At 32.7% G+C, this 15,097-nt stretch overlaps 1 protein-coding gene across 1 annotated transcript in view; it reads right to left on the bottom strand.

Moving 5' to 3' along the window:
- LOC149545448 (uncharacterized) overlaps positions 1-14,834 on the bottom strand; it is a 37,972-nt gene extending 23,138 nt beyond the window's left edge. The window contains exon 1 of the mRNA XM_089790656.1: positions 14,062-14,834. Coding sequence (XP_089646782.1) covers positions 14,062-14,573 — 512 coding nt within the window. The 5' untranslated portion in view covers positions 14,574-14,834. The remainder of the gene's footprint in view (positions 1-14,061) is intronic.
- Between the last annotated feature and the right edge of the window lie 263 nt (positions 14,835-15,097).

Below are 15,097 nucleotides of genomic sequence, written 5' to 3'. Positions count from 1 at the left end.
AAGACAGAGGATTCAAACTCATGAAGGGGCTACATACGGATTCATAGACTGGTGGCCAAGGAAAAGCACTCATTGGGATAAATGTCATGAAGGAGAACTTCTCCAAATTCTTGGATAGTCTGTCTGGTGTATCTTCCAGTAGTCAAAACAGAATTGATGAACTCCAGACACTCAACGGATGCATACACATGGCCACGGAGGAGCTACCAAATCAATTGAAAGCTATGAAGGAGTTGGCCAGAGAACATTCCAAATGGCTCTTGAGATACACCAACATACACGTGCCTAAGCATGAGGAACTCATCCAACTCATAGTTGGCGCTAAGGCCTATAGAGCGAAAGCAGAAAAAGGGAAGAAGTCAAAGTGATTTATATTTTGCCCCCCTTTTTTTGTTTTCTTATGTAATTATTGTAATATGACAAATTGGTGCCTTGTCATTTGTCATTTTTGAGAAGATGAACCGATTGGACTTCCATTGTAATGGTCATCTCAAAATCGTATATGTATGAGATTGAAAGATTAATAAAAGGTTGGCAAATTTTTGGTGTGAAATACTTGATGTTGCAGAGACAATTGAATGGTATTTTGATATCAATTATTTCTTGTTCCATTTCTATTAGTTATAGTTTTATGCTTTCTCTTTTTGTCTGGATTGAGGCAAGGAAAGAACAGAGTTTCGCTTCTTTGCTTTCAAGCAGCAAATGGATGTGATAGGTAGTGTCACTGCATGTTTAAAGAGAGATCTTTCAAGCGTTTTTCCCTTTAAGCTAGCCGTAGTTCAAATTAAAATTAACTAAGTTCACTATTGTTAAACATATTATTAAGCTTTATGAGTTCATTAGATGTGTGGGTTCATAAACTTAATCAATTCTTCAAAAATCCTTTTTGCCTGAGTTGGATTCTCTTTAGGTCTGGCTTGGTTTACCTCTTCTGTTCTTGGTTAAGAACATACCCCCGTTTTAGAAACAAAACACGATTCATTGCAAATCTACCAAAGGGAGCCGTACCTATCAATTCAAAGAAAAGCCAATCTACTCATGAACAGCTTTTCAACTGTTGTAATCAAATATTGTTCCTAATTTGGGCATTCAAGAGTCATAATCAAAGAAGAACAAATTTGTTTACCAACACCTATCTCCAACATGTAACCAATCAATGCATGACTTTTGTTTCCAAAAATATTCTTCTCAAAGTTCTCATTCCTCTAGTTCCTTGACTACTTCTTCCTCAATTAGAAGTACTCCTCAGTTAACACAGTCTTTGATCTTGCGAGTGATATCATCCAGGTGAGATTGAGTAGTTGCCTTAGCATGGAAGACATTACCAAAACAATATATATTCCATCTCTTCAACATATACTTTAAAAAATGGAGCCTCTTCAAAAAGAATATTGTTCTCCCAAAGGTTGGCTTGCCCCTAATCCACCAATTAGCAATATGCTCATGAAGGGAAGAATCAATGATTAAAGCCTTTTCAATCAAGAATTTCTAAGCTGGTTTTCCAACTATCTCCCACCCAAAAACAAGGCACAAGAAATCTATCAAGCCTCCCCAAAATAACATCTTCTTCCCACCTTTTGTTATTCCAAGTAAAAATAATATTAAATGGCTTAATATCAACTAAATTTAATAAATCTATATTATTAGGCAAGAGGCCAGAACACTGCTCCAATTTACTAACACCACCCTTTTTTCATTCACAATAACAATAGCATTAAACCTAACTCCCTGCAAGAACCCATGGAGGATAGGGCGCCAAGGACCTTACCAATCTAGTATGTTGCAATAGTTTAACATTCCTAAGAATATCACTAGGATAAGAAAGATTCGAGAAAAGGTTGACTTCTCCTAAGTCTAAACTTATAACAACCATTCACAAAGAATGACTACTCGATACCCATCACTTAAGAACAACTTTGAATGGGTCCCAAAGACACACCACACCACCAAAACTACCTTGAGCCCCAACACATTAACAATGCCCCCTCCCCCAAACCATGAAGTAAAATTCAACATATCTTCCACTGACAACATAGACTCCTAGAAAAAACAATATACAGAGAATCGAATCGAATGAGCTCTTGAATAGCCTTTTCTCTAGGGATGTCATTCAAACCCCTTACATTCCATGAGTGAACAATCATTTCTGAGATGGTGAAAAGTGAGAATCAATGATCTTCACCACCCTAGACTCAACTAAAGTCTCACCCATCATTTTGACTTTCTCCAAATATTTCTTCCTTCCCACTTTAGGAGGTTGTTTCCAAAAACCCGTGTTAAGCAGTTTTTGTTGAATCCCTAATGTAAGGCAAGAACCTTTACTCTTCCTAGCCTCTTGGGATTCCTTTTTTGCACCAACCAAAGAGTTGTTTAGATCTAAACTATTCTTTATCATATTGCTTATAACTGGCTCTCAAGCACCTGAAGAAATCAATGTGATATATGTATCCAAAAGGTGGAATGCGCTCCTACCCACCAACTTGTTCTATAGTCATAGATAAGATCTTGACCTATAGGAAGTCCAGCAAGAGCTTCATCAAACTAATCTAGCTCTTTTAGAACCCCAAAGTTGTTAAAAATCTCATATATTTGTCTATCTTTAAAGTTCTCTTTTGTCCTCTTTTCTTACTTCGAGCCTTAACTGGAACAAACACCTCATTATTCGCCACTGGAGGAGGTTTCCCTTTATCTTACCTAGGTGCAGGGTGAGTCAACCCATTGTCAGAAGGTTCAAATGGATTGGACTTAGGGCACATCTACTGCAAACGCCCATACCCATGACAAATTTGATAATGAAAGGGCAATGTTTCATAGCCAATCAATTGTATCCAAAAGGAGGAACCCAAATGGATCTTCATAGAATCTGGTAAAGGTCTACTTAAATCCATCTCAATACAAAGATGAACACAAGTGATTGCCTTTTTATCCATTGTGTGAGTTGAAAGGGCCAGTTGGTTTGCTAAGTAGTAGGGATGTCATGCCTCCAAAAATCAAGAGAGAACAATGTGAATCTAACCCAAACTGGAACTCTAAAAGGAAACTCTGGAATTTTGGATTGCATGTCCGTCAAGCACATGACTCCAAGAAGGGCAATGAAACCCAAGTCCCATGAACTTGCAAATCAAGGCATGACTAAACAAGAAATTAACATGATTAGTAAAAATAACCTCCATCTTGCCTTTTGGATTGCATGTTCTTTAGCACCTCTATTGTTCCTCCCAACAACCAAATTAACATCCAAATTAAGATAAGTAAAACCTTCCATTGTGAATTTGTTCAACAAAGAACCCATGCCCAATGAGCCACTATGCAAGACCTACCAACAAGACATCAATCTCAAACTGATCGTCGCCCCAAATGTAAATCAACTGCAAAATAAACTCCTCCCAAGACCACAACAATCGCCCAAAACCTAGCACATGAAATCCCATAGAATAGTTACCACTCCAGGCCAGTGAACACCCCTTGAATAGACCCACACACAAACTCTTGTACACATCTTTGCATCCAAAACGCATAGAGCCACCAAAAACAATAATACATGACTAGGGCATGAGCCCTAGCCTTAGAGAAATCTCTCACACCATCATTGCTCCATTTCCCAAAGTTCTTGCATCCAAAATCCTGTAGACCATCTTAGTGCTCTGAATTTTATAATTGTGTTTCTTATAAATTTACTAGTGAATATTTTATAAATATTGCTTTATATATAAGATTGTTTATCGATAAAGAAATAGGTTTAATATAAAAAATCCAATGTAAACTCTCTACAAGTTTCAAATAAAAGACCTTGGTGCTTTAAGACACATTTTCGAGATGTAGATTAAATAAAATTGACAAAAATAAAATATTATGACTTGGTCGAATTTATCTACTATGTAGTGTCCTACATCTACATAGCAATAGAGGACATGAATAGAATAACTTACCAAAATGAAATTAAAAGTTTGATAAATGGTATGGTCTATTCTGGACCAGACATTGTCCATGTATAATCTTGATAAAGTTTATTGAAATGAAATTAAGCATCTTCAAATATTTTCAAGATAGCCAAAATATTCTTCTCATCATAGTAATTTGAAGAATTCTCTTGATTTTATTATTTTAATTCCAACTTGACAAGTGATGTTGATATTTGAAGATCTATCAGTGCTTGCGTTTACTCTATTTGGTTGTGTAATTAGTTGAATAAGTAAACAATAGAATGTGGCTTCTTTGTTCACTACTAAGCTTTACTACATGGAAACAATTCATCCCTATAGAAAATCTATTTGACTTAAGAGATTATGTTTGGATATTGGAATAAATTATGATGCAACAATATTATATTACAATAGCCAAAGTGTTATTTTTGGATATATATCATGGGAAGCATATTAATCTCTACAATATCAATTTGTAAGAGACATGGTTAAAAATGGTATAGGGTAAAGATAACTAAGCTAGATACTTTGATGAATGTTTTAAACTTATTAACTGAACCTATGATTACAAAGTATTTCAACTAGTTCTTGGGTCTATCGCCTCTTTGTCCCTAATAGTTGTAGACAATTGAGCTTAACCAATTCTCCCGAAAGATTCGTCTATTTAGGAAATCGCTAACATCTCAACTAAGGATCTCATTAGAGTCTGTTAGACCTTGTCAAATATTTTGAGGGGATATGTTAGTCACATTCCAAAACTCTCCCCCTCAATATAACCCAAGGGGATCTAAATCTGTGACCCCATATTGATACCACTTGTAGAGAGGGCCATTTTTCCCCAAATATACATCTGTGATGCATATGTTTAGGAAATTGCTACTACCCTAAATAAGTATCTAATAGAAGGCTATTAGACTATGTTAAAGGGATATGTTGAACAAATTCCTACAATAGCTGATTACATGCTAGCATAGTGCCGCTATCTTACAAGGCATTCGTTAATTGAAAAATGTTAGGAATTAATACAATGTCCCTTGCCAAATAAATTTTCATTTTTAAAACCTTCTTAATAATTTTTTATTTGAAACCTGAAAATCAAAACAAAAATACAAACTAACTAATAAACATTAACCTTGAAACACACCAAACTTCTCTGAACTTATTTGGAACTTATGTAAATGTTTACATTATAAAAATATACTATTTTGATCATCATAAACTGCTGTAACAAACAAATTTCTTCTACTACAACAAACAAGAATGCCCAGAACGTGAAATCACCTACAATTAAATAAGAGATCAAACTCAAACAACCCTTGCATGAAAAAATACATACAATAATTTAATTTCTATTAACTTTACTCTAAAAAATTTCTCAATAGTCCATACAAGATTCAAAACTAAAACTAAAAATATCTTCCACTAATAACCTATAATATAATATATATCTAAAGTACCTAGGGGAAATCTTTGCATGTTAAGGGCTTGTTTGGCCACGGGCATAGTAGTTGAGAATAGACATTTATTATTCTTGCATTGTTATTCTACACTCTGTTTGGTTTTGCAAAAATAAAATTAGAATTTGAGTTGAACTAGTTATCTTCAATTTAGGGCTAGTAATCACCATCCTCCATTTAACTGGTTGTCTTTAGTTTAGGGCCAATAATCAACAGCCTCTATGAGGCTTCTCATCACAATGACCACCTCCTTTTTCCCCAATATTGAATAATTACATCAAATATTATCACAACGATACAATACAACTTATGACGAATATGCCATGGAAGTCTCTACATGTGCACCCATCTAGGTACTCCTAGGTGTAACATTACATAATTATCTAAATTAATACAATATAAATAATATTATGCAATATGTGCAACACACATAATCTCAACAATCTCCCACTTGTTGTATACATTGCATAAGGTCAATTTGTAGCCACACATATGAATAAGGGAACAATCCCTCCTAGCACATCCACCATCATGTATCAAAAAATATACCAAGTGCTCCGTGTTGGTACTCACAACAAAACCACAGTATCCAACATCTTAGACATGAATGATCTTACCTCTTATTATGTCACCACAACCAGACATACATAGAATCCATCCAAAGAGAAAGCCACCCAAACTGTCACATAAGAATCATAAAATCTTGTAATAACTGAAATTTCAAACACAAACACCTAATCCAAAGGTAATTTCATGTATCCATAGCTATCAAAATCCATAGCTGAAATAACATCCACAAGAACTAACCCATCCAACTATCCATATCTCTAAGGGTATACCAAGCGAATTTCATAACATCAAGATATCCAATCTATAGCCTTCAATCACAAGCCTCAAGAGAAATACATGTTACATACACACCAAAAAGCTCCCACTACAAAATATTATGTCAAACCTATAACCAACTCACTCACAACATCTCATAGAAGTCAATCCATGTAGTATCAAATACATCCTCAATATATAAACTAGTAACCTAGAAGAACAACTCCTATTACAAGTCTTCAATACTATCCCAAATTCTCCACAACTAATAAAGAAAAGAGATAAAGAACAACCATGTCATCTCTCATATGACATACATGAACAAAAACCAATGATCACAATCTCTAACCAATCCCAAATCGAATTTAAGTGAAACTGAGCATCCAAGAAGATAACCAAGACCAAAGAGAAACTATGCAAATCATAAACTGTATCATTTCCTTCTACACACACCTCTAGATGTAAATCATGTTAAGGAAGATCTCTTTCATAAAAACCCCAACCAAGAAGCCACAACAAAACTCAAACCATACCATATAACTAATCTTGGATGTAAGCCTCTCACAAGAAAATCAAACTCATAAACCATTCCTAATCATTCCTAATCCAAGGAATATGTCAAATATAAAACCATCTCCCAAACTCAACCATCATGTAACAACATGTGCACAAGGAGATAACAATTCTAAACCATCTCTCAAATGAACCCTGCAAAACTATCTATCATAGCTCAAGATCCTTATCAATGAAATACAAGCATAGACATAATACACCTGAGAGAAAAAATGGACTATACCTCTCAAGTAGTAAATTGTCGAGTGGACCAAAAGTGAGAATGAGAATGCTCATCAAGTTATTCAGGTCTCCAACCAAGACTAATATACAAACAATCTCCTCTCAAGTCTATATCAGTTGAATGCCCCTCACACTTCCTGTTGAAACCATCAACTGTCCCAACAAATACATCTTCAATCACAAGAGGAATCAGCATCACCAATATCTCTAAGTATCCATGAGCGCCTATAACTGATCAATTTGTACCAACTCTAAATTCAATATAACAATATCATGAAGTATCTAGCAAATGTCAATGTACTCAATACTAGTAAACTAAACCAAGATCAATGTCAAAGTTTCCCCATCACCTCATGAACATAAACATGGAAATTTGATCCAACCATCTCACCCAAAGAGAGATAATATGATCCATATGGACATACCATAACACATCAAAAATCTAAATGTGTCTCAAGAGTATACCATGATATAATAATGAAATCATCTTAACACTAAGGAAAACATGTCAAATGAAAGCATAAACCACACCTCTTCTAAGAACCCCATGAGTCTTCAAGACGCAACAATCTCCACACACCATGAAGATAACCACCACCAACAAGTGCACTATATGAATGCCAATGATATTTTTGCAGCAACAGGATCTAAGCCATCATCCAACATCTACAAACACTCAATAAATATATCAATGCCAATAACTCTCACTCAACCGTGGAACCAAGTCACCCATGGCATCGTAACATCAATCTCCTACATGAAGACCTTCCATGTCTATGCGCACAACCAAAGTGTCAATACCAAATGAAACCAAGATCTCTAAACCAAGAAGATACAAACCAAACCAGGAACAAATCTTGTATAGCCACATTATCATCATCACAAGCTCCACTGAACCGTGTATCAAAGCTATCAATGACATCATGATTTAAAATTATCCTCTAGCCATGAGAATCAACCAAGGCATCAAACCACTAAAGAACTCAAAATGCACATCATGAGCTTCTTACAAGAAGCCAAATAATCATGATCCTCAACCAAAAAGATATACCACCATAATGAAATCAGGAATCCAAACCAATAAACATCAACAAAGTATCTCTATATTCAATCATGTTAGGCCAGAATCCATGACACCAATGATCATATCCATGAACCGAGCATCTGACTCTCAAAGTGTCTAACCTATCAACATAAAATAGTCAATCACAATCCTCCACCATGATTGTACTTGGTAACAACATTTCATCCCCTCTACATGAAGACATCATCAAATCATACATGACTAATAGAAAACACAACCCAAATAAAAACCACCAATATGAATGTGCATCAACAATGAAAGATTAATGGGCAAAGACAACTCATATCCACGCCATAAATGCAACTTGTAAGTATAGACCGCTTCCAACGTCGCACAACTTGTAGACCCCACAAGTCATCATACATATTCTAATCAAACACTAATAACTATATCATCAAGAGATCAATCTGAAATATGAGTTGAGTATACGATGACATCAAACTCTAAATCTTTGAAATATATCATGTCATAAAACTCAAAATGTTACCATAGACACTATAAATAATAAATTGTTTAGATCAATATATCACCAAATAAACCATGTTAAACATGCACCAAATCTAAAACAATGAGTAGATCTCCCCAATAGTTTTTTGTTGACTATTTGGAGTCTAAAGTCCAACTCCGTATACCCAAGTTATGCCAAAAAATGTGCTAAAATATAAAGAACATCTAGCTTTATGTCTTATAAAATTTTACAAAATCTCAAAACTAAATAAAGAATCAAACCTATATCATTGTCTAACCCTCTGAATAAACTTTCCAATGACTATAAAGTCTGAAATCCAATAGCCTGAGTGAAAGTTATGGTTGTTTTAGCAAGACAACCCATCTTCTCATACAAACCATTTTTTTAAATTTTGATGACGACAATTATGATGAGATTAAATCTGATGATCACCATGACCTGAAACTTAAAAAACTTCACATTTTTTGTCAACATGGTCAATCTAGGGCAAATTATATATCAAAATTTATGAAAAAGCCAACCTGAATCCAATGGTGAGGTCTATTTTTGCCCACGGAGTAATTTATGTCAACTCCCCCTTAAAACTCTCATTTAAATGAAATATCCAAAAAACTCTTTTGACCAACAATTTCACATGCCCAGTGTAAAAGCACAAACCTGTGTCACCTTTTTACAAAGGAAAAGGCTAACAAAAGTGTAGTTATTCACATTCAATGACATATAATTGGTATTATTATTTAAAATTTTAAAATGAAGTAAACTAATGAAATATGTACAAATGGATGAATTTTAGGATTATAATTTTTATTAATTATTTGGAATAAGAATTATATATTTTCCTATTTTTTAAAATAAATTTTAGTTGCTAAAAAACGCTGAAAATTAGGAGTCTAGTTCCCACCCCGTACTATATGAAAATAAACTTATTTCCCTTTAATCTTAGATTATGTTATTGATAATATATGTAGCTAGAACAATCAAAAATAAAAATGGGCTTTAGACCTATATTATATCTTTTATAATGATTCAAAGTTCAACTTATTCAAATTGATAGTTTTCATCTCCTACCACTTTTTTGAAAATAAATCCATTCCAACCAAAAGAAAAATTATAGATTTCGAAAGAGGACTCTTTCTTCTAGAACATCATATAATTTTTAATTTTTTTGATATTATTTAATATTTGTTCTTTCTCAAAATTGACATCTTCTCGAGTGTTAAGATATGTACTTGTAGAATTTTTTAATTACAATATACTATATCTAATTAAAACACTATGAACTCTATATGAGAATATTCCTGGACTTTGAGCTCTATAAAATTGTATTTACATGTTATTAAAAAAAATATCATAGTAAATAGTAAGAGTTATTGAAACGTTGATTTTCTAAAATAATTATATATTTTAGTAATTGGATAATAACTAGTATAAAACGTGCATTTAATAGACATTTCCAATTGGAAAAGTGTGAGACTATATATAACTTAACTAGAATAATTTTATCAAGATCATATGTTTGAAAAAAAAAAATTAGATAGGAATACTCAAATTCAATCGTTTTGATAAGTCAACCTAAAAGGTGACACAACTTTGTACTTTTACACCCCAATATATATTGACCACTCTTCACAACAACAAATTCAAAACCCTTAAATTTACAATAAACAACCTACAAAACTCACATATATTACCCTTTCTTTTATTTTTTCATGCATTCCCGTGGATTTCATCTAGATTTCATCTAGTCTTACAACAATAAAATCATAGTTTTGATACCACTTGTAAGGAAACTTGGAACCAAAAATATCGTCATTTCCACATAACTCATAATAAATATGAATCAAATAAATACTTAAAATCCACATGCAAGAGAATAGACAACATACCCACAAAGTGACACAAAATACACTCTGGGAAACCCTCATTGAGGGAAAAAAATACAACCTCCAAAAGCACCCATCATCATGTATTATTCAACAAAAAACCATTGCAATACAACCATGGAAGCGTTCAAAGTCATAACCACAACTGAGCAATCTATGCGAACAGGTATGAATCAACACATCTTTGTCATGCTTCCAACCTTCACAAATGCTCTTTTGGCAAACCTATCTTGTCTTGTCTTGCTCTGTCTTGCATCAAAAACTACCCCTATTGTTACTTTTGTAGAGACAAGCTCCCACAAAACCACCAAGTGGTATTACACACACCATGTGTTGAAACAGCGTGCTACCTCAATGACCCCATATTTAATATTTGGCATTTGATTTTCTTTCCTCAATATTAAATAATTACATCAAATATTATCACAATGTTATAATACAACTCATCACTAATATTCCATGGAAATCTTTACATGTTGCATGTTCATCTAGGTACTCTCAGGTGCAATATTATATAATAATAAAATAAAATAATACAATATAAATAATAATATGCAATGTGTGCAATACAAATACTCTCAACAACTACTGGATTACATGGCTTCCTAGAAACCACAAGGATTAATAAAACGAAACATAAAACTCAATTTTCTGTGTATGATATCATTAGATCTCTTAAATTTTATAGATAATATCATATACAAACTTGCACCTACCAAATAGCATGGAAAAACCTAAACATCGTATTTTCGACTCTTCTTGAAATGATAAAAGGGCAATATTCTTTTTAGTAATTGTGTCGACTTTATGTTTTAGATAATGTTCAATGTGCCCTTTGGGTTTGAATTGTGATGTTGTCAGTGCTCAATTGTTTTGTGAATGCAAGATCTAAAATTTCCATCCTCAATTGTCTTGTGAATGATTTGTGAGCAAAACTACAAACATTCTTCCATTTTAAAATTAAACCCTACAAATCACAATTAACAAATCTAAATTTCATTCAACTTTATATCGAAAAAATCAAAAGCCATAAATGTGAATATCAAAGGTATGGACACATAAAGATTGAAGAGAATATCTAGAAGAGAACTTTAGTCAAGTTCAACCAAAAATGTCCCCAATTATTTCAACATTTATATATTAAGCATTCAATCAAAACCTTTTTGGCCAAGTCGGTTTCTACCAAAACATTCAATTGAAAATGTATATGACCATAACTTGATGACATGATTTCAAATGAGGTTGCTTCGATTCTCACAATTCAATTGAAATCCTTCCAATCAAGTTATTTACCTGGCCTAAAGTATAAGAAAAGTTTGTAGTTTTGTATTCATATACACAAACATACACATACACACATTATTTCTACTTTACTTTTTCTATGAGCAAACCAAACCGAAAAATAATTATCAAATGGCAAAACACATCCATAAACCAAAACCAAGAATTGTACCAAACATAGCAATTTAATTATAATTTTAATAATTAGGATAACTTAATCAAGGTAAGATTTATTTTACTTTTAGAAATGCCATCTTAAAATATCCATGTTAATGGAGGAAACATGTATCCCAATATTGTTAGTGTTAGTCCACTTCAAATTACTTGATATATTTAATTAAACAAATTAGATTTGTCAAAATTAGTTTATCATGTATGTTATGTGTTATGGGCATTTGTTAAAAATGACATGGTATCTTAAAATTTAATTCAAACATGCACCTATCAAATAGCATAGAAAAACTTAAACAGTATATTGTGGGCTCTTGTTAAAATGATAAACAATGATATTCTTTTTAGAAATTATTTCCAATATGTGTTTTCAAATATGTCCAAAGTATCTTTTGGGTTCGGATTGTGATGTCCTTAATGTTCAATTTTTTCATAAATAGCAAAACTAAAACAATGATATTCTTTTTAGAAATTATTTCCAATATGTGCTTTCAAATATATCCAAAATATCTCTTAGATTTGGATTGTGATCTCCTTAATGTTCAATTTTATTACAAATACCAAAACTAAAATCTCCATATTCAATGTGTTGTGAAAGATTTATGAACAAAACTAAAAATATTCTTCCATTTTAAAAATAAACCTTAGTTAACAAAACTACATTTTAGCTAGCTTGAAAAAGTAAAATTTCAAAGATCTAAGAATTTGAATCAAAGATTTGAACACAGGAATATGTCAAAGAGAATATCTAGAAGATAACTTTGGTCGAATTGGCATGTCGAATGGTGTTGATATTTATATTTTAAGTATGCAACCAAAACCTTTTTGACCAAGTAGGTTTCTACAAAAACATGCTTGACAAAAGGCACCACTGCAAATGCACACATGACTTTGACCAAACCCACCTCAAGTAGGAATGGCTCAATCACAAACCTTCAAGCGATAACTATTTAGTTAGCCTAAAGTGTCATATAGGATTGTACTTTTACAAAATTGTTCGTACAATCTTCACATTAGTGAATAAAATGCACTTCAATTTATTTAGTTAGTCTAATTTCAAAAATTACCAAGATATTAAACTAAATAAATTATATTTGTCAAAATTAGTTCTGTCATATAAGTTATTCCCTAAAATCTAGATCTATCTCTAAGAATTTAATATATAGATTCTTTTATATAAAGACATTTTATATCTATTTTTTAAAGTATCTACACAAGCTTATGAAGAGGTAAAATGTATTAAAAATTATCTAATTAAAAATATATAAAATTGAAACAATTGGAATAGATAAATTAAAAATTTGACAATAAATACTAATTCAATTCTAGTGTATCAAATTTTAGCACTACAAATCAAACCTTGTTATTACAATATGCTAAATAATAACTATTATAAATATTTTTTTAAATCCCATTAAATTTAATACATCAAACATTTTTAAATGTGTACAAAACTTATAAATCTTTTCATCGAATATGACAACACTATTTTAAAAATTAATTAATTAATTTCTAAATAATATTTATTAACAATGTAATAAAGAAAACATATATAGAATTAAATTAAATTTTATAAACAAATTCTCACACAAAGAATGAAATTCTTGAATAAGCAATATTTTAAATAATTACTAATAAGGGAAAATATGTGAGTATTTATAGTTAACTTTGCATATCTATAAATCTAAATCATGTATCAAAGTTTTCAATTTGAGAACCAAAAAAATCACAAATTATTCAAGAATATCCAAATAATAGTGAATTTGCACCCTTGTTCTGGTGACTATTAAATAATAGGTCTTTCTAATAGACTATTAATTTACAAGATGTACTGTAGTGTAGAAGAATTTAAAATGGACTTCTTCCCAAAAACATAAAATTTCATCGAAAAAAGACTTTTGTGAATTGTATTCTTAGTATATTTTATTAATAGAAAAAGACTATTGATCAAAAAAAACACATAAAATTTATGTATAAAGTCAAATTAAATTTTATTATAATCAAAACCCTATATGAAAGGAAAATCTTAGATGAGTATTTTATAATAGTTTCAGAATGGACGTATTTTCCACACACAACCTTCCACAACAAAAACCACGCTGCAACTAGAAAAGAAGTGGGTGCATAATATTTCATATGATTTGACAAAGGGTGGAGAATAATTAGTACTTACTCATTATCCTTGAGGATTTGGCCAGAATGAAATGAAACGTTATGGAGTGCAGCTTTCCAATCCTGGAGCTTCTCTGGACTATATCTCTTCTTCCTCTCGAACTCAGCAAATGCATCAGCATATGATCTTTTCAGGTAGCGGGCATCAGCGGGATCAACATTGTAGAACACGGGAATGACGGTACTGCCTGTTTTGAGCATAAACGACAACTCGGCCAAACACCAGGGCGATTGTGCATAGTTGGGTGAAAGTATGGCAATGTGAAGGAGAGAAGTACGCATGGCCTCTTGTATTTCAGTCGGTATGACATCACCCAATTCAAGCGCCTCTTTATCCAGAAAAACTTCAAATCCCATGGCATGGAGGGTGTCGTAAATAGAAGAGGCCAGCGTGTGTTTGGTATCAGTACCGCGATGATTAATGAATACTTCAAAGGGCACCTTCTTTGTAGCAGATTTAGATGGGGGTGCAATTTCCTCAAAAGCATAACTTAGCTGCTTTTCTTTTGCCATTGGAATAAAATGGATCAGGAAGTAAAACAAACAAGATTGAAAACCATGGGAAGCCGCGGGCTAGGGTTTTGGCAGATATCTCGTCGGACCAAACAAAGGGGTGAAATAATACGTAGGAACATCAAAGGCTGGGAAATTAAGAGCGGTGAAGGCCTTGGTACGAAAAAGCGTAAAATAAAGACCAATGAATTTTTTGTGCGAGAGCCATTTCGAACTCTACTTTTGTGTGAATGACAGCTGACAAGTGAGAATGGCCGGTGTAATAGTTTTTCTGCCCCTTCAATTGAGATAAATAGACTTATATTGCCGAACTCACCCCACCGTACCGAAAAATTCTTGCGGAATCTGCAATTTTTTCTTCGTTGTGCCGTTTGGGTCCCCTCATTTACCTTTACCTTCTTCGCATTTGGTCAAAAATGTCATATTTTTCTTCCTCTGATAGGATAACCGTGGAATACACTGCGATAACGCTTCGATATTTGGGAAATGTCCGCTGGAGAAGACGTCAGTCGTAATTATTTATG

This window comes from Cupressus sempervirens, chromosome 7, assembly GCF_028749045.1.
Source record: "Cupressus sempervirens isolate cs-2001-9-10 chromosome 7, ASM2874904v1, whole genome shotgun sequence".
Classification (NCBI taxonomy): Eukaryota; Viridiplantae; Streptophyta; class Pinopsida; order Cupressales; family Cupressaceae; genus Cupressus; species Cupressus sempervirens.
This window is presented reverse-complemented; position numbering and strand designations above follow the sequence as displayed.